Source organism: Theropithecus gelada, chromosome 2, assembly GCF_003255815.1.
Source record: "Theropithecus gelada isolate Dixy chromosome 2, Tgel_1.0, whole genome shotgun sequence".
NCBI classification, from domain to species: domain Eukaryota; kingdom Metazoa; phylum Chordata; class Mammalia; order Primates; family Cercopithecidae; genus Theropithecus; species Theropithecus gelada.
The window spans coordinates 44546546-44566193 of NC_037669.1; the positions used below are offsets into that span (position 1 = coordinate 44546546).

The window sequence follows — 19648 nt, forward strand, 5'->3', positions numbered from 1 at the left end:
AGATATAGAATTTATAGACAAGTTACATGTTTGGGGGTACATGAACAAAATTATTTTCAATGACAGAGATATATAATCAAAGTTTGGGAATCACTGGCCTATACATAAAGTCCACACTTATCTAATATTCTGATATTTTTGTAGCCTGTTCTCCAACCTACCTTTCCAGCATCTAGTTATTTATTTGGTTGATGAACTCTGCTCCAAACAAATTATTTTCTCTGCTATCCTCAAACTCATACTTGGCTTTCTTCCCTCCAAGTTTTTGTTCATATCGCCCCACTTCTCTGGAATGTTCTCCCTCTTATGTTTGCTGATCTAGAGCATAATGGTCATTCAGGGTCCTCCTCAAATCTCCTCTCTACAGGGGCTCCTCTGACCAGCCCAGGCCAAATTTCCATTGTAATCCCATGGTAATTATGAAAGCCACATACCGCCTGGGACAGCTCTTAAGTAGCTCTGTAGCATAATTTGTTCAAATATCTGAATGTTTTCATTTGCATTTTACCTCCCTAGCTAGATGGTAAGTCATTTAGGATATTATTATTATTATTATTATTGCTCTATTAGTAAAAAAAAAAGTCTTTTACACTTATTTTTATATTTTGGATTACCTTTTGCTACTACTACTGCTAAGCTTTGCACTGCTGACAGTCTCTGGGCCACTAACACGTGTGATCTGTGCTGTTAAACATGGCTAGGTGTTAAACATGTAAGCAAAGACATAGAAAAGTCCCATCAGAGCAAATTTTCTACAGAAGAGGGGATGTGGGATGGCACTGGTGTTGATTGGCTTTATTATAGGCTGTCAATAAATGTCTGTCGAATGAATGTCCTTTCTGTGGTGAGTTTGCCATAATGAAGGATTTAACTTCTTCCAGCAATAACTACTCTTGAGGACCTACAGTAAGCCCAGAATTAGAGCTATCTTTGGCTTAACATGTAAAACCACGCTCACGTCACAGAAAGGAAAAAGGAAGCAGTGGTTTGGTTTCTTAGAATCTTCCTACCAAAAGTTGATTCTTGGTCCTTTCCACCACTTTCTCTTTCTTCCCTTCCCACATGGGGTAGCAATGTAACAGTACTAGGTTGAGAATATCTCAGCCATGCTTGAGAGCACTAAGTTGTATTTTCACCTTCAAGACTCTTAGTCCTATTCCTTATCAGTTCTTCAGCTTAGAAGAAGAAAAGATCCAGAGCCCATAAAAGCTCTGGAGTGTTTATTTGACTAAGTACAACTGTGTGATAGCTGCCAAGATAGTGAGTATTATCACAGGCTTGATTAACGAAAGTACAATGTACAGATCAAGAGAAGCAATAGTATTCAAAGGTATTCAGACCATACACATCATAAGCTGTGTGTGAATAATGCATTCTATTCTTTCCTTTTTTTTTTTTTTTTTTTTGAGACAGAGTCTCACTCTGTCACCCAGGCTGGAGTAGTGCAGTGGCATGATCTCTGTTCTCTGCAACCTCCACCTCCCAGGTTCAAGTGATTCTCATGCCTCAGCCTTCTGAGTAGCTGGGATTACAGGCACGCTACCACACCTGGCTAATTTTTGTATTTTTAGTAGACACAGGGTTTCACCGTGTTGGCTAGGCTGGTCTCAAACTCCTAACCACGGTGATTTGCCCACCTCAACCTCCCAAAGTGCTGGGATTACAAGCATGAGCCACCATGCCCAGCCAATGTATTCTATTATTCTATTCTAAATGCAACCTTCTACAATGTTCTTGAACAAACTGGAGGGGCCCAGAGGAGATAACCAGACCATGTGGTCCATGTAATTTGAAGGAAAGTTGAGGAAACCAAGGTTAAGTATGGGAAGAACTTAGGAGAAGACACATAAGAGCTGTCTTCTAGTAATCGAAGCACTGCCATGGGAATGAGGTTGCAAAGAGTAACTAACTCTTTGCTACCCCAGAGGGCAGAACCTAGACCTGTGGGTGGGAGTTTTCTTCGTTTCATATGAGGAAGAACTAATAAAGTTCTTTCCACTTTACAGAATTCAATTCCGTCTTACAGGAGCATCTGGTATTCTTGGACTTTACTTAGTCCTTAAAGTCTTTGTGCTTTGTTGGTTGCTCAAGCCATGGCGCCAAATTCTGCATTAGAATTCATTTGGCTTCCTAGCTCCACCCAAAGGCCATGAGATCCCCCATGTTCCTATCTCCCGGAGCTGCCCCCGGTGCTTTATGGTTGCATGGTCATTGTTATACCAAAGCTTCTGCCTCGGTGAGTTAGGATCACTGCTGCACAAGACCTACTGTTAAGGAACAAAGACAGGGTTTATCTGAAGTGCAGATAAAACTTCTGAAGACTCACTACCCGCCAATGAGTCCTTCTGGACGTTAATGGGCCCTTCTGTGGTCTTGCCACCAGCCTTGGTCTTTAATCGGTGCTCTTGTTTATCAAGAAAGGATGCTCACCCATCTCCCCAGATAGGGATAACATTCTTTCTCTGGGTTTTGCATTGAGGTATTATCTTTAAGCCGGGAATACAGCTCCCCCTGCTTTCACTGTGTGATTTTTAATAAACCCTTTTCTAGACCTGTGGACTGTTGCTGCTGGCAGTGAGTGTGTAAAGAATCAGAAGACCTAAGATTTAGTCCTGCCTCTGCTGCTTACTGTATAGTCCTGGGAAAATTACTTAGTCTACTTGGGGTTCTCTTTTACCTCACTTATTAGTGATGCTGATTCTGTCTATTCAAATCTAATCCCAAAAGAGTTATGATGATAATTGAGTAGGTATGAATGGGCTTTGTAAACTGATAATCAAGCATCTACAAAGGTTAATTCTTAGCCTCCTCAACTGCCTTGTGAAGGACAGGGAAAGGGAACTGTGTCATCCTTATCTCTTGTAGCTTGGTATGAAGCTGGGCACATGGAAACTTACTATTTGCTGGCGATAGATTGGTTGGGTGAATGTTACAGAGTAATAGCTTAACAGTCTATACAATTTGGTTTTATTCCCCAAGTTTGAGAAACAAGGCCTTGAGAATCTAGTGTATCTCTAAACTGAAGTCCTGGAGCCCCAGAATTCTACCATCTTCCTGGCATGAAAGATCGAGACTCTAGAAAGAAAGTCCCTAGGCCGGGTGTGGTGGCTCACACTTGTAATCCTAGCACTTTGGGAGGCTGAGGCAGGCGGATTGCCTGAGCTCAGGAATTCAAGACCAGCCTAGGCAACATGGTGAAACCCCATCTCTAGTAAAATACAAAAGAAATTAGCTGGGCAAGGTGGCATGCACCTGTAATCCCAGCTCCTCGGGAGGCTGAGGCATGAGAATCACTTGAACCCAGGAGGCAGAGGTTGCAGTCAGCCGAGATCGCGCCACTGCACTCCAGCCTGGGTGACAAAGCAAGACTCCGTCTCTACAAAAGGGAAGGGAAGGGGAGGGGAGGGAAGGGGAGGGGAGGGGAGGGAGAAAGGAAGGAGGGAAGGGAAGGAAAGGGAAGGAAAGGAAAGGGAAGGAAGAAAGGAAAGGAAAGGGAAGGAAGAAAGGGAAGGAAAAGAAGGAAAAGAAGGAAGGCCCACCCCTCTCTGAGCTCATCATCGGGTGACACACCGGCATAGTTCACTGGGCTCAGCATGGCCCCAGTGGACCCTGGCTAATAATCCTCTGCCCTTAGAGAAGAGACTGGCCAGGACTGAGCTCCTGTTTAGTCTACTTAGTGGCCTGGCACCCTGAGAATGTGCCCTACCTGCTTCAGCAAGACTTCCTGCTCTCTGGTTCTTCTACTTTGACAGCATTCATCTCCTCCTTGGGCCAGCCTTGTGGGTCATGGAAGAACATGGCTATGGCCAGGCTGTATTTGTGTGTGTGCTTTGGCCCCCTTTAGAAGAATTCACTTGTTTTGTCAATAGCCAGGTGGAGTTAGCAAAAGTTCAGAATCCAGATGGGAAAAAATAATGGCCTCACCATATCCATTGCAGAGGTGTGTGTTTCCAGGGACTGGGTTCTTCTAGCATTCTTTTGTGGAAGAGATTCCCGAGGTTCTTTTTTTTTTTTTTAGACGGAGTTTCACTCTTATTTCTTGTTGCCCAGGCTGGAGTGCAATGGCGGCTCACTGCAACCTCTGCCTCCCGGGTTCAAGCTTTTCTTCTGCCTCAGCCACCCAAGTAGCTGGGATTACAGGCATGCGCCACCACGTCAGGCTGATTTTGTACTTTTAGTAGAGACAGGGTTTCTCCATGTTGGTCAGGCTGGTCTCAAACTCTCAACCTCAGGTGATCCCTCCGCCTCGGCCTCCCAAAGTGCTGGGATTACAGGCATGAGCCACCACACCAGGCCAGTTCCTGAGGTTCTTGTAAGAAGGTAAAAGTTTAGATTTCCACCAATTTTTTTTGTTTTTGTTTTTGTTTTGTGGAGGCAGGGTCTCACTGTGTTGCTCAGGCTGGTCTCAAATTCCTGGCCTCAAGCAATTCTCCTGCACTGGCCTCCCAAAGTGCTGGGATTACAGGTGTGAGCCACCATGCCCAGCCTCCACAAATTTTTTTTAACCCAATTACAAATCTGAAATGTCACTGGCCTGGAAAATCCAGACTTCAGCTTTTCAACTATGTATTGTCCCTACACCCACCAACAGTTTGCCTCGGAATGACTTAGATCTAATGCTTTATGTCCAGAGAATATTATGTAAGGTTTTTGTTGTTTTCGGTTTTTTTGAGACAGGGTCTCGCTCTGTCGCCCAGACTGGAGTGCAGTGGCTTGATTTCGGCTCACTGCAGCTTTGATCCCCCGGGCTCAAGCAATCCTTTCACCTCAACCTCCTGAGTCAGTGGGACTATGGGCTTGTGCCGCCATACCTGGCTAATGTTTTAATTTTTTTATTTTTAGCAGAGACAAGGTCTTGCTTTGTTGCCCAGACTGGCATTGAACCTGAGCTCAAGCAATCCTCCCACTTCAGCCTCCCAAAGTGCCGGCCACAACCATATGTTATTTTTTTACATAAATTTTATTGTGTATATTTGAGGTTTACAACATGATGTTATGGGATACCCATAGATAGTAGAATGGTTACTGTAGTGAAGTAAATTAACATATCTGTCATGTCACACAGTTACTTTTTTGTGTATGTGTGACAAGAGTAACTAAAATTTAGATTTTAATTAGTTAAATAAAATTTTGGTGGAAATCTAAATTAGTACCTAAAGAGTAGCTAAATGTATGTATTTAACAAAAATTCCAAATACAATTTTATTAATGATAATCCTCATGTAGATTAGGTCTCTAGACCTGTTCATGCTACAGATTTGCTACTTTGTATCCTTTGACCTACATGCCCATTTCCTAGTTGCCTTTTCCACCTTGCTGGTAACTACTGTTTTATTTTCTATCTGTATATATTTTTGTATATATTTTGACCTTTTTAAAAAATATTTCACATATAAATGAGATCATGCAATGTTTTTCTTTCTGTATCTGGCTTATTTCACTCAGCATAATGTCCTTCAGGTCCATCTGTGTTGTGGCAAATGGCAGGATCTCTTTTTTGTTTTTAATACTTTAAGTTCTGGGATACATGTGCAGAACATGCAGGTTTGTTACATACGTATACACATGTCATGGTGGTTTTCTGCACCCATTAACCCGTCATCTACATTAGGTATTTCTCCTAATGCTATTCCTCCCCTAACCTCCAAACCCCGGACAGGCCCCAGTCTGTGATGTTCCCCTCCCTGTGTCCATGTGTTCTCATTGTTCAACTCCCACTTATGAGTGAGAACATGCATTGTTTGGTTTTCTGTTCCTGTGTTAGTTTGCTGAGAATGACGGTTTCCAGCTTCATCCATGTCCCTGCAAAGGACAAGAACCCATCCTTTTGTATGACTGCATAGTATTCTATGGTGTATATGTGCCGTATTTTCTTTATCCAGTCAATCACTGATGGGCATTTGGGTTGGTTCCAAGTCTTTGTTATTGTGAACAGTGCTGCAATAAACATACATGTGCATGTGTCTTTATAATAGAATGATTTATAATCCTTTGGGTATATACCCAGTAATGGGATTGTTGGGTCAAATGGTATTCCTGGTTCTAGATCCTTGAGGAATCGCTACACTGTCTTCCACAATGTTTGAACTAATTTGCACTCCCACCAACAGCGTAAAACTGTTCCTATTTCTCCACATCCTCTCCAGCATCTGTTGTTTCCTGACTTTTTAATGATTGCCATTCTAACTGGTGTGAGATGGTATCTCATTGTGGTTTTGATTTGCATTTCTCTAATGACCAGTGATGATGAGCTTTTTTTCATGTTTGTTGGCCACATAAATGTCTTCTTTTGAGACATGTCTGTTCATATCCTTTACCCACTTTTTGATGGGGTTGTTTGTTTGTTTATTGTAAATTCGCTTGAGTTTTTTGTAGATTCTGGATATTAGCCCTTTGTCAGTTGGATAGATTGCAAAAATTTTCTCCCATTCTATAGATTGCCTGTTTACTCTGATGATAGTTTCTTTTGCTGTGCAGAAGCTCTTTAGTTTAATTAGATCCCATTTGTCAGTTTTGACTTTTGTTGCCATTGCTTTTGGTATTTCAATCATAAAGTTTTTGCCCATGCCGATGTCCTGAATGGTATTGCCTAGGTTTTCTTCTAGGGATTTTAGGTTTTAGGTTTTAAAAATGTTTAAGTCTTTAATACATCTTGAGTTAATTTTTGTTTAAGGTGTAAGGAAGGGGCCCACTTTCAGTTTTCTGCATATGGCTAGCCAGTTTTCCCAACACCATTTATTAAATAGGAAATTCTTTGCCCATTGCTTGTTTTTTAAGGCTGAATAATATTTCTCTCTCTCTCTCTCTCTCTCTCTGTGTGTGTGTGTGTGTGTGTGTGTGTGTGTGTATCACAGATTCTTTAACCATTTGTCCATCAGTAACACTTAGGTGTTTCCATATCATGCTATTGTAAACAATACTGCAATGAACATGGGGGTGCAGATATTTTAAGAAAAGCTGACTTCATTACCTACCCAGAAGAGAAGTATATACCCAGAAGAGGGATTATTGGGTCATATGATAATTCCATTCTTAATTTATTTGGGAACCTCCATACTGTTTTCCACAATGTCTATACAAATCTACATTCCCACCAACATGTACTAGGGTTCCCTTTTTTTCACACCCTTGCCAACATTTGTTATCTCTTATTTTTTATTTTTATTTTTTTTTGCTGTCTCCCTGTCTGGAAATTGAACCCCGATATCTTATTTTTTTCATAATAGCCATCCTAACAGTTGTGATATGCAAATTTTTATCAAAGAGGAGCAACTAAGAGGTGATTGGTTGGTGTGGTAGGTGGTACTGGACCAGCCAGCTTACCCATTGTCTCATCACATGAGCGTTGATCCCTTCCCAAGAGTTACATAGCATATTTAATAAATTCTTGGAGTCCTCCTGTACACCAGGCTTTGAAATCAAGCATAGAATTTTCCTTATATGGAGCTCGCAGTCTCTAGGGTTAATGCTCAAAATCCTCTCCTCCCTGGACTGTCGGCCATCATTTCCTCTCAGATTTTAGTCTAACATCTCTTGCTAGAGGGATCTTTCTTTTACTGTTTTGTGTGTGTGTGTGTGTGTGTGTGTGTGTGTGTGTGTGTGTGTGTTTTGAGACAGAGCCTTGCTGTGTCACCCAGTCTGGAGTGCAGTGGCGTGATCTCGGCTCACTGCAGCCTCCATCTCCCAGGTTCAAGTGATTTCTTGCCTCAGCCTCCTGAGTAGCTGGGACTACAGGCCTGTGCCACCACATCTGACTAGTTTTTGTATTTTTAGTAGAGATGGGGTTTCACCATGTTGGCCAAGCTGGTCTTGAACTCCTGACCTCAGGTTATCGGTCTGCCTCAGCCTCCCAAAGTGTTGGGATTACAGGCATGAGCCACTGCGCCCGGCCTCTTTTCCATTTTTTTTTAAATTAATAGTTCTTTTCTGACTAATAAAAGAAATATATGCTTATTCAAAAAAATTTGGAAAAATGACAACAGTATAAATATAAATCATCATCTAGACATATTCAGTGTTGAAATTGTGATATATTTTCTTCTAGACCCTTTTAAAAATAGTATAATTAATCATAGAATACTTAAAGTTTAAGTTCTGTTTCTCTTTACTATCACATCAGAGACATTGTCCCAAATTATGAAAATATCTTTGGAGCATTAAGACTGACATTTCTAAGTCTTAAAACATGTTATTTCCCTGCTTACAACTGTCCCATCGTTGGTCTTAGAAGGTAAAGTTTCTACTTCTTTATTTTTAATTTAATTTTTATTTTTTATTTAGTAGAGATGGGGTCTCACTCTGTTGCCCAGGCTCGATTCAAACTCCTGAGCTCAAATGATCCTCCCACCACAGCCTCCCAAACTGCTGGCATTACAGGCATGAGCCACCATTCCCGGCCAAGTCTCTACTTCTGAATGCCATGCAGACAAGGTTCCTTATGATCTGATCCCTGCAAACTTCTCCAGGATTCTATTTTCACTCCTCACTCCCTCTTCCTTTAATACCTAGTCACCCAGACTCGCAGAACACACAGTTATTTGCCAACCCCCTTCCCTCACACTCTGTACTCTGCCCACACCACTGAAAGGCTACTTTCAGGTTCCCAGGCTGCCCCCACGTCATTCGCTCTTTCACCCTATATTCACAATGCTGCTTCTGCCTGGAATGTCCTCCCGTTGGCATATCCAGTGAAGCTCTCCTTATTTATCCGTTCTCAGTTCGAGCATTGCCTCTTTCATTAAGTCTTTCCTTTGCTTCTCCACCCCACCATAGAGCCACCTGCTCCTTTTGTTCATCCTCCATTGTACCCTGTCTCTCTACAAGAGACCCATTTTGGCTTAGATTATGGAGGCCAGGGAGCCTTGTCTTATACATCCTCGTTTCTCCAACACTTTGCAAATATTTAGCATGTAGTAGATGTTCAATAAATATTTGCCTGAATTCAAATCAGTGGTTACAATACTATGTGATGAATGCCGTGCAGGGAGTGTGAAAAGAGTGTTTACAGGTGCACAGCGGAGGGGCAGGTTATGAGTATATGGTCTCAGATCCAGTGCCCAGGAAATGTGCTCATTTTAAATATGGGGATGACCTTCCTCCACACTTCATCACATATTTGAATCTATTTGCATTTCTATTCCCCATCCTTGGATCGACTATGGGAACATTTGTTGCTCTATCCCCATATACCTTTCCCTTTGTCCTCTGAGACTACTTGTGCCCTGAGCTCCAGGTGGGACAGAAGTCTTCACTGTGGCAGAAACCTGGCCACCACTGCCTTTTTTCTCCCAGGAGCAGAACAGACAATTTTAGGTCAGCTGTAGTTGCCCTTAGCTGGGGCTCAGTATCCCAGCTCTAGCATAGGTAGGTAGGTCTTCAGAGGCAATCACTCTTGAATTATTACAAGCATTAAAATCAAACTCATTGTTTTAGGCAGACTACCTAGCATATAGCTTTAGCCAAATTCTTTCTTTCTCTTGTCCTTCTCTATCACTGTTGCCATCCCAGCGAGTCCTCCCCTGGAGATAACTTGGGCTACTTTGCTCATAGAACAGGTCAGGTAGGAGGAGATGGAAGTATTTCCCCATTTGACAGAATGGACTCCTCAGATGTTCTTTGTTCTGTAGAAAGGTTGAGAGTGGACCACAAGAAGTTGGATGCTCCATGGGAGTGCCTGTGGGCAGAGATGTCACCCTGGGAAGGGGTAGGAGCACAGAGGATACCACTGAGCAGCAATTCACTAGAGGAAAACATTCATTTCTTCTAAGGGCAAAGGGATGGACCTGTGAATGAACTTCAGCAGTATCTAATGGTCAAGTGAGCCTATAAACCAGGGCTTGTTTCCCAGGCATTGCAGTCACCATGCTACCACTCAACAGGCTGCAGAATAAAGGCTGAAACAGGACAATGAGGAGAAGGAGAGGGAAAGTAAAAGGCATGCAATCAGATCAATCACCAGCTGGGCCCATCTGCCCAGGAGCCTGTCTCTGGTGATGGCACCAGGAGACATGTCATTGGAATGCCTGCCTGTGTGCTTGGTTGTCAAGCCTCAGCACCAGACACTCTCATTTCCTTAATGACAGGTTACAGATCCTGTATCTATAAATTGAGCTAAACCCTTCTTGACCTTTCCATATTTTTAGCCTATACTGCTGCTCTGGATATAACAACTTCCATGGCCGATTACTTGTTCTGTGAATACCTTTATCTCAAGTTAAAAGAAATTCTCTCTCAAATTTGAAGACCCTGTCCTCTTAGTTTCAGTTTCTAGTGTTGGTAACAAATTCATGTTTAGCCCTTGGCACATTTTGTCAGTTTGAGGGTGGGGGGGATGGAAGAAGTTTGATATCTCTGCTGTGTTATGTTTTTCAGATTCAAATCTTTATATTCTCCATCTTTTTTATAAAATGGACCAACAGGAACCTCATTGCTTTTTTATTTATTTCTCTGGACCTTTCTTTTCTACCTCTGTTTAGCCTATGTTAAAATAGAGCAACTAAGAGCATTGTGACAAATACTCCAAGTGCAGCTCACTGAAGGCCAGGCTGAAGCCTTTACTTCCTACTACCTTTTTGGACTGCATTTTTAAAAATCTTTGTGACTTTAACCTTAGGGCTAATGTTTTCAAAAACTACTAAATGAAACTGTTTCTGTTAGCTGCAGTAGCTGGTTTAGACAGGCATCTTGTAAGGGCAGTTTAGGGCCAGGCACGGTGTCTCACACCTGTAATCCCAGCACTTTAAGAGGCTGAGGTGGGAGTATCACTTGAGCCCAGGAGTTCAAGACCATCCTGGGCAACGTAATGAGACCCCTGTCTCTACAGAAAAAAAAAAAAAAAAAGATTAGCTGGACGTGGTGGTACATGCCTGTCCCAGCTATTCGGGAGACTGAGGTGAGAGGATTGCTTGAGCTTGGGAGGTTGAGGCTGCAGGGAGCCGTGATTGCACCACTGCACTCCAGCCTCGGCAATAGAGTGAGACCCTGTCTCAAAAAGATAGATAGATGGATGGACAGATGGATGGATGGATGGATGGATGGATGGATGGACAGACGGACGGATGAACGGACGGACGGACGGACAGACAGCGAGAGAGAGAGAGAGAGAGAGAGAGAGAGAGAGAGATAGATAGATAGATAGATAGATAGATAGATAGATAGATAGATATTCTGGCTGGGTGCATTGGCTCATGCTTGTAATCCCAACACTTTGGGAGACTGAAGCGGGAGGATCACTTGAGCCCAGGAGTTCAAGACCAGCCTGGGCAACATAATGAGACCTTGTCTCTAAAATAATAATAATAATAATAATAATAATAATAATAATAAAGAATAGCCTTAGATTAGTCTCTCATTATTTGTTTTACAGTTGCCCAACTTGACCTTACTCTCCAGCCTTACTGTGTATCCACACTACTCCTGCCAATTTGCATAATGAAATGCTAAATGTCACTGTGTAATCCTTCTTCCAGGACACTTGTAAAAGTGTTAAGATTGATTCCATTTTGAGTATTTTTATTGTTAATAGTTCCATCCATGGGGACAGGGGAAAACCTCATCATCATAGGACATTTTTAACTTTTCAAAGGGGTTGTACAGCTATTATCTCTGCTTATTCCTTAGAAATCTGCAGAGAGGGAAGATTTAATTTGAAAACTGAGAAAAACTGAAGCATGGAACAATTTTAGCTATCTCACATAAATCATTCAGTGACTAGCAGATCTGGGATTCAAATTTAGGTTCTTTTACCCTTAGTTCCCTCTATAGTACCACATTTGCCCTTTTCACTTGTTTTGTGTAACTGCATATTTGGTATAGAATTGCAATCATTATCATTACCTCTGGAGCTCTTACCTAGAGATAGTCACTTTGACAATTTCATTATGTCTGAGAAATTGGCAGCACATAGATGCCAAGTACATCCTGGTTGCCTGAGAAGGTGGCAGCTCTGGGCTCCCTGCTGCAGGAGGATAAAGTCTCTGGTCTCCTAATACTTCACTGTGGTTTGGTGAGAACAGCCTTGGCTGCTGATTTTCCATGTTGTCTATGGCTAGGCTGGGAGGACACAGGGATTCCAAATGACTTTTCAAAGTACACTTTTCTAAGGCTGTTTTTTCTTTCTTTTCAGAGTCTAGAAGGAGGCTCATACCGGGGGAGCTTGAAAGACCCTGTGGGCTGCCTGAATGAGGGGATGGCCCCACCCACACCTCCTAGAAACCCAGAAGAAGAACAGAAAGCCAAGGCCCTGAGAGGCAGGATGTAAGTGGCTTCCCCAGATTTCTCCCTGTGGTGCACACGTGAGTGTGGTGGACAATGGGCAAAGGTTGGGGAGAATTCGAGAGGGGCTCCCCACGCTGTTTCCACTGACATCATTCATTCTAAGAGTCAGATCTGTGCAGCATAGCACTGATAAACATTGAGCCACTTCGGCACTGACTTGATTGAAGTTTAGGCTAAAGTATATTCTGTGAGATAGCAGCTATTACTGACAAACTGTGGTTATAGGTCTGTTAGAAATTTAAAACAAGGTGATAAAAGGAAAATGGTAAAGTTGAGGAAACTATGAGACTGTTACTGAGGGCCTGTAGAATCAGAGAATCTCTGACCGCGGCAGAAAGTCTGATAGTGGTCACCTAAGAAAACATTTCCCCAAATGTGGGAAAGTTATATGTAGAGGAAGGAGCTGTTGTACCACCAAGCAGGTCCCATCTCTACTCCTTCTCCAAAGGTTTTAATTTTGCATCTGTTTCTGGGATTAGTTCCAAGAGAACTTCTTCTCCACTTTGAATAGTTAGTGGTAAAATATAATTCATAGTGCAGAACAATCCCATGTTATGCAAGAGTTATCTACGTTGATATGAAGTCAATCTATTATTTGAGCTGATCAAGAAGATACCAGATACCACTAGTACAAAAGCAGAACTCCTCCAAAACTTTTTTTTTTTTTTTTTTTTTTTTGAGACAAGGTCTTGCTTGGTCACAAAGACTAAAGTGCAGTGGCATGATCATAGATCACTGCAGCCTTGACCTCCTGGGCTCAAGGGATCCTCTCGCCTCAGCCTCCCAAGTAACTGGGACTACAGGTGTGCACCACCATACCTGGCTAATTATTTTATTTTCTGTAGAGATGGAGCCTCGCTTTGTTGCCCTGGCTGGTCTGGAACTCCTAGTTTCAAGTAATCCTCCTGCCTCAGCCTCCCAAAGTGCTGAGATTGCAGGCAGGATCCACCGCACTTGGCCAACTTTTGTTTTCTTGTTTAGGGTTTGGCTCTATGTTGGAAGCAGAGCTACTGATGAGTCTTAGACATAGCTCAGCATGTGAGAGATTATAAGCAGTAGCAAGAATTGAGGAGGCAGGTGTGAAAGGTCCCTCCCTGTTATTAATTAGCCTGCCTCTCACTCTCAAATTCATCACTCCTTTAGCCTGGCCACAGACAGGAAAACTAGCAAAAATAAGTCAGACCAGGTCCTTCTGTTACCTGGAAATGTACAAAGTGTCTATTTATGAGTTTTTGTTTCCTAGGAAACAAAAGTGAGAACATCACAGTGAAGGCCTGGTGTGAAAGCAGGGCTATCATATCACTTCTTAGTGGAGATGAACAAGTGGCATGTAAATCCTGTAATTCCATATTTACCCACTCAGCTTTGTGAGTACTCAAGGGGAACCCGAAGAAATTGGTAAATGGGATAGAGGTTGAGAAATGCCATCCCCAAAGGGAAATTTCCTAGGACTTGCACAAAACTGAGTCTCCTTAGTTTCTCAGGTTATTACACAGGTGAGGCCATGTTGGAGCTGATGTCTTAGTCCTTTGTCAAGCCAAAACAAAGCTTAAGTCAGGAAAGTGACCTCTGAGGTGGCAGGTGACCCTGGGCAAAGCCAGTCACTACTCTTAGCATATAGCTTGAACTGGCCTTTGAGCAGTCATTTAAGCCATTGTCCAGACACAATAGGCCACAAAAGTTTGCTGTCTCTTTTGCGCACTTCACTCATCTCTTCTCCCTCTTCTCATTCTTGCCAAAATCCACACCTCTTCACATCCTGAACTATCCTGGAAATACAACTGTTAGAGTATCTCATTCCTCTTACTATATCTCATCCTTGTTCTATCCTGCTGTACTTTATGGTCATGATGAAAGGGTGGTGTCGAGGTGTTTCACTGTTAACCATATGTGAGGCCAGAGGCTGAGGGGTGTAGAGAACCAAGACTCAATCCAGAAGATGGCAGCAGGGCATCAAAGGTTTAAATGAGAGCTCCACGGAGAAAAGATGAACACAAATAGTCATTTGTCCAGGAGAAGAAAAAAGTTGAGAATGGAGTTACTTGTCTTCAAGTTTTAGTCATTCATTCAACAAATACTGGTCTAACACCAGTTATGTACCATCAGTGGGATACATCACTGAATAAGACAAATAATAACAACAAAAGTCTTTGCTCTCATGGCAAGTTTAAATTCTAGTGGGAGAAATCAGACAATAAACAAAATAAATTATGTAGTATGTTGGAAACATGAAAAAGAAAAAAAAATAGAGCAGTGTAAAGGAGATCCAGAGAAAAAATGAGGCCATGTTGCCATTTTAAATGGCCCTGGCATTTGCACAAAGACTGGGGGAGATAAGGAATTAGCCATAGAGAAAAAGTGTTCTCGAGAGAGAGAACAGCCGGTGCAATGAATCTAAGAGATTTTCTATGGAAGACCAGCCATTCCCTATCCCTGTGAAAGGAGGTTAGAAGTGGTTCTAACGTGTAGCTGAAATAATTTTAGTTGGACCAAAGAATAACATTTGTTTGTAAATAACTTCTACTAATAAGAACTTACCATGAAAAACATGCCTTGTTGTCAGTTCATTTGGCAATTAATTGTGCACTGCCTTGCGATGCCTGCAATTTAAATCCCTGATGTCACTTTTCAGAATGTCTTTTAATACGTCGTGGTCTCCCCGGGTACTTCATTAACCCTTCAAGGGAAAAGATGACAGGTCCACTAGCAGCACCTAATACAGTTCCCTTCTCTAGAGGCTGAGAAGCCAAAGATAGTCCTCATCTGTCAGCAAATAGCTTAGGATAAAAATATCGCTTGGAGACAGAGAGCTGGACTTCATCTCCAGAGGGCCCTCCCAGCCCCACTCTAACTTTCCTGTGGGTTTTCTTTTGCCACTTTCTACTAGGCAGTAACTTGGGCCATGGTAAAGATATATTTAAATGCTTTTATTTGGCCTTGCCAGTTCCTTCCTGTGGCCTAAAACACATGATTGTCTGTGCTGGAGAGGGAGCTGTTGGAAGTGCTGGGTGCACTGATAAAGAAGCGTGTGTTCCTCTGCTTCCTCCCCATTGCCCAGAGGCCCCAGCCCCAGGAATGTGGTGGCTTCTGGGGCTATACAGAGCAAGAATTTCAGATGAATTGCTTCCTGGGTTCAAAATGGTTACCACCCTTGTGCTGGGGTCCCACTTTGACATCTCAGAACTTTATCCCTTCTGCTACTTGGGCCCAAAATGCAATTGTGTGGTCCCAGGCAAAACTCGTTCCAATCAGATTGAAAGAGTTTGACTCCAGTAGGTTGCACAGCACCACCCTGCCCCTGTGCACAACTATTAGCATTTTATGTAAAGCTCCTTAGCGTCTGGACAAAAGACAGAAAGAGTGTTTGGGTTTGAGGCTTCAGGGACTCCCAAGAGCCAGTCAGAGTAGTTTACCAGGCAGTGGGCTGCTGGGAAAGAGCATGATTTTTGGACTCTTAAACAACTGGGTTCAAATCCTGGCTCTGCTACTCACTTTATAATCATTGTCAGGCTACCTAATCTTTCTGTCTCCGCATTTTCATTTATATAAAATAGGTTTTACAATACCTACCTTATTATAAGCATGGGAAAACCCAGATGAAGGGAGTGGCACATAGTGTGGTAGAAAGAATTAACAGGAAGGAAACCAAGAGAGCGAATGTCCTTGTAATTGTTAAATCCTGCATCCTGGAGAAGGTAGGGATGCATTAAAGGTATGATTTTGGTGTGTCTGCAGTCCATCTTTCTGGCCTTGACTGGGGATCTTCCAGGCCCGTTACCATGGATACCTATCTGAATAATTGCAACTACCATATCTTAAAAGCTTCACTTGGTATCTATCCATGTCTTGGAGGACTTACAGGTTGGTAATCAAATTGTCTTTCTCCTCTTGTTAAGTGAAGAATGAAGCTGAAATGAAGGAAGAAAAGTCTCATCTTGATCCCCCACCGACCCTGGCCTCAAAGCTTTCAAAACTCAGTTTTGCCAAAATGGTTGTCATTCTTTCTGCCCTCTGTCTATATAATTGTTCAGTTGTAGGTGAGGGAGAAACACGTGAAGAATAGAAAGAAGAATGCTAGGTGCTGAGTGTCATTTTTTGTGTGACTGTTGTATGTCACCTGGGGACATCCTTTCTGACCTTGGTGTCCTCAGCCCTTCAATAGGGCCTTCTGTAGGGAAAGCATCCGTAAGCATCTTTCCCAGGAGATAAATGTGGGTGTTTTAGGGGGTCTTGTCATAAAGGTGCCAAAGTAACTTTTCTGTGAACTTAAGTGAAGATTTTTGGCTTAACAATGAAGAGGAACACTCATTGTTCTTAATCTCCTGCTCAGGTTTGTCCTGAATGAGCTGGTACAGACAGAGAAAGACTATGTCAAGGATCTGGGCATTGTGGTGGAGGTAAGTAGAGGGTTCCAGGTGGGTCTGTGGTCACCCAACCAGGAGCACATTGGACTCTACCTAGGCCAAGGTGTTTTAATCTGATGGTTACATATACTTTACTGTCTGAGCACTTGCAGAAATGAAAATAAAAATGATAATAAGTGAATATGTAGGCAATATTTTTCTTTTCCCCTTGAAATAAGCTATTTAGAGGGAGGTAGAGGCCCGAATGTTATAGCATTTTGGGGAGCCTCTTGGTTAGAGTGGAACTCATTCCACTTTGTTTTTGGTGACCAAGCTATTGTCTTAAGAGCTTTTCTTTGATGTTTAACTATGTGGACATATATTCTTCAGAGCTATGAGCCACATAGGCATAAAACAGGTCATTCTTAGTGGAATCTTAGGGCTTGTACATTTCCATAGATTTTAAGGATAAGTGTTATAGCTAGCAAAAACACAGATAAAAGGAAAACCCACCAATGAGCAAGGTTGACAGGTCCACAGTTAAGAGTCAACTTGGTAGTAAATTAAACAACTCTAGCTCTGTAGGGATTCACTTACAAGGAACTTAGACACTTGGATGAAAAAAAACCTGAGAAAATAAATGGCTAATTTGAGTGACTTAGAGCCCTATTGTTAATCATCTTGAAAGAACATGAAGTCTAAAAATTATATGCCTACATTGCCTGCTGCTTCCTTACATTTGGCCTGAGTCTCCATCCTGTGAAATCTGCTGACTTAGGGTTTTGTATTTGCTTACCTGAACCTTGGATAAACAGATTAACCAGGCATATAGAAGACCTGAATTTTAACTTATGGAAAGTTATTCTTTTCTTTTTGTGGAGCTGGGGGGGTGGAAGAGGTACAGCAGCTTCCATACGCAGTCCAGCCCAGGAGTAGAGGACGAGGGAATCTGGAGACTGGGAGGTTGAACTGCAGGGAACTCAGACATCAGTGGTGTGATTATGGGACAAGTCATCCAACACCCAGGTGCCTGGGTTTTCTTGTCTGTCAGATGGAGATAATGCTACCTGTCCAACCTCCAAACCTGATGTTAAACCAAAAATGAAATTCTATATGATCGCATTTTATAGACTATAAAGTATTAGCATAGTAAGACTTCTAGGCCAGATGTATCTAATTCTGAGCCTTTACAGACCTGATTAACTTGGACTGGGAGAAGCAAGAGGGACAGCTTATTGTTTTCTTCTGTGCTCTGCTTTCTTAAGGGGACTGGAGACAAAGAAGGGGATCCTGAAACTCATAAAAGTTTTGTCCTTTGCTCTGCACCGGGGGTAAAAGACCTGGTTGAATAGTGAGAAACCATAGACGCATTTGTCCTCAAACTCACGCAGAGAGTGTGGGCTCGCAGGGGTGCTGTGGTGTGCGGCACGGCCCAGAAAGCTTTCCTCTGAAAATATGCTACTAACCATTGCCTTTGCTGCTGCAGGGCTTCATGAAGAGAATAGAAGAAAAGGGTGTCCCTGAGGATATGCGAGGAAAGGACAAAATCGTGTTTGGAAATATTCATCAGATTTATGACTGGCATAAGGAGTAAGTGTTAACGCTGCCCTGAGGATCCAGTGTCCTGGGAACCCAGGACTTGCGTCCTCTTCCTGCATCTGACTCAAGGGGTAGGGCTTAGGGGAGAGTCTTCTGTCACTCATCTTATTATTGAGAAATAATACAGTTCTGAATAATGTGGCTTCCTTCTCTTATCCCCTTTCTCCTTTTAGTTTTTTCCTGGCGGAACTGGAAAAGTGTATCCAGGAGCAAGATAGATTGGCACAGCTCTTTATTAAGCATGTGAGTGTCTCCCATCACCTCCTCCCCAACTCCTTCACTAGGCTCATTTATATTCATTTTAAAATCCTGGCCAGGCACAGTGGCTCACACCTGTAATTCCAACACTTCAAGAGGCCAAGGTGGGAGGATTGCTTGAGCCCAGGAATTGAGACCAGCCTGGGCAACATAGTGAGGCCCCCATCTCTACAAAGAATTTAAAAATTAACCAGGGCTGGTGGCACATGCCTATAGTCCTAGCCACTTGGGGGCTGAGGCAGGAGGATCGCTTGAGCCCGGGAGGTCAAGACTGCAGTGAGCCGTGATGGCCCCACCCTGCACTCCAGCCTGGGTGACAGAGCGAGACCCTGTCTCAGAAGAAAAGTAAATAAAATTTCTTCCCTTCTGCTCTTCCTTGACTGACTTTCCTTCTCAGCCCTCTCTGAGTTTTTTTGTTTGTTTTTTTGACCACCATGGCGATTTGGAAAGTGGCTCTTGCCCACCACATTTATATCCCTGGTATTCAGCTGCCTTGGTGCCTCCCCAAGTGCGCCTTTGTCCTTCGTTCACGTGGAGGCCAGCACGGCACTCTGAGATTGAACAAAAGGCACAAGATGCCTGACTGTCCGCATGTCTCTCTCTGTTCTTTCAGGAACGGAAACTGCACATCTACGTGTGGTACTGTCAGAATAAGCCGCGCTCAGAGTACATCGTTGCTGAGTATGACACCTACTTTGAGGTAAGCTGTGCGGGCTTTGCTGAACTAGGATGGGAGGAAAACTCAGGCCGAGACAGCCACTTTCAGAAATACCAGACATCATCCATCCATAGGTGACCCCCACACAGCACCGTTGACCCCTTCACGGCAGGAATAGCTGCCTCAACAAAGAAAGCAGCTTCTTAGCTAAATTTTCATGGGCACCTTCACTTGAGAGGAGCGGAGGTGGCCCAGTCTGGGTTCTCATTTGAGAAGCCCCTATTTGCAGAATCAGCCTGAACACAGAGACGGTTTGAGAAGCTCCAGTTCTTCTTAAGTGACCCTGGAGCAGATTGTACCCACCAGTCCCCCAGGGACCACTTACTGAGGAGCCTTCTGTTGGTTGAAGGGGTTGCAGCCACTTCCTAGTCTCTGCTTGGCCTAGCCTGGAAGGATTGATTTTGCGGGCAGAAAGGCAGCACTGTCACTTAGAAAGAGCGCTCAGCTGAGTGTT

At 43.0% G+C, this 19648-nt stretch overlaps 1 protein-coding gene across 11 annotated transcripts in view; it reads left to right on the forward strand.

The window, feature by feature from the left end:
* The window catches only part of KALRN (kalirin RhoGEF kinase), a 638197-nt gene that overhangs the window by 554177 nt on the left and 64372 nt on the right, over positions 1 to 19648 (forward strand). For all 11 annotated transcript variants that reach the window (XM_025374819.1, XM_025374820.1, XM_025374821.1 and 8 more), the window contains 5 exons: positions 12125 to 12255; positions 16607 to 16673; positions 18106 to 18209; positions 18392 to 18461; positions 19090 to 19176. In XM_025374819.1, coding sequence (XP_025230604.1) covers positions 12125 to 12255; positions 16607 to 16673; positions 18106 to 18209; positions 18392 to 18461; positions 19090 to 19176 — 459 coding nt within the window. The remainder of the gene's footprint in view (positions 1 to 12124; positions 12256 to 16606; positions 16674 to 18105; positions 18210 to 18391; positions 18462 to 19089; positions 19177 to 19648) is intronic.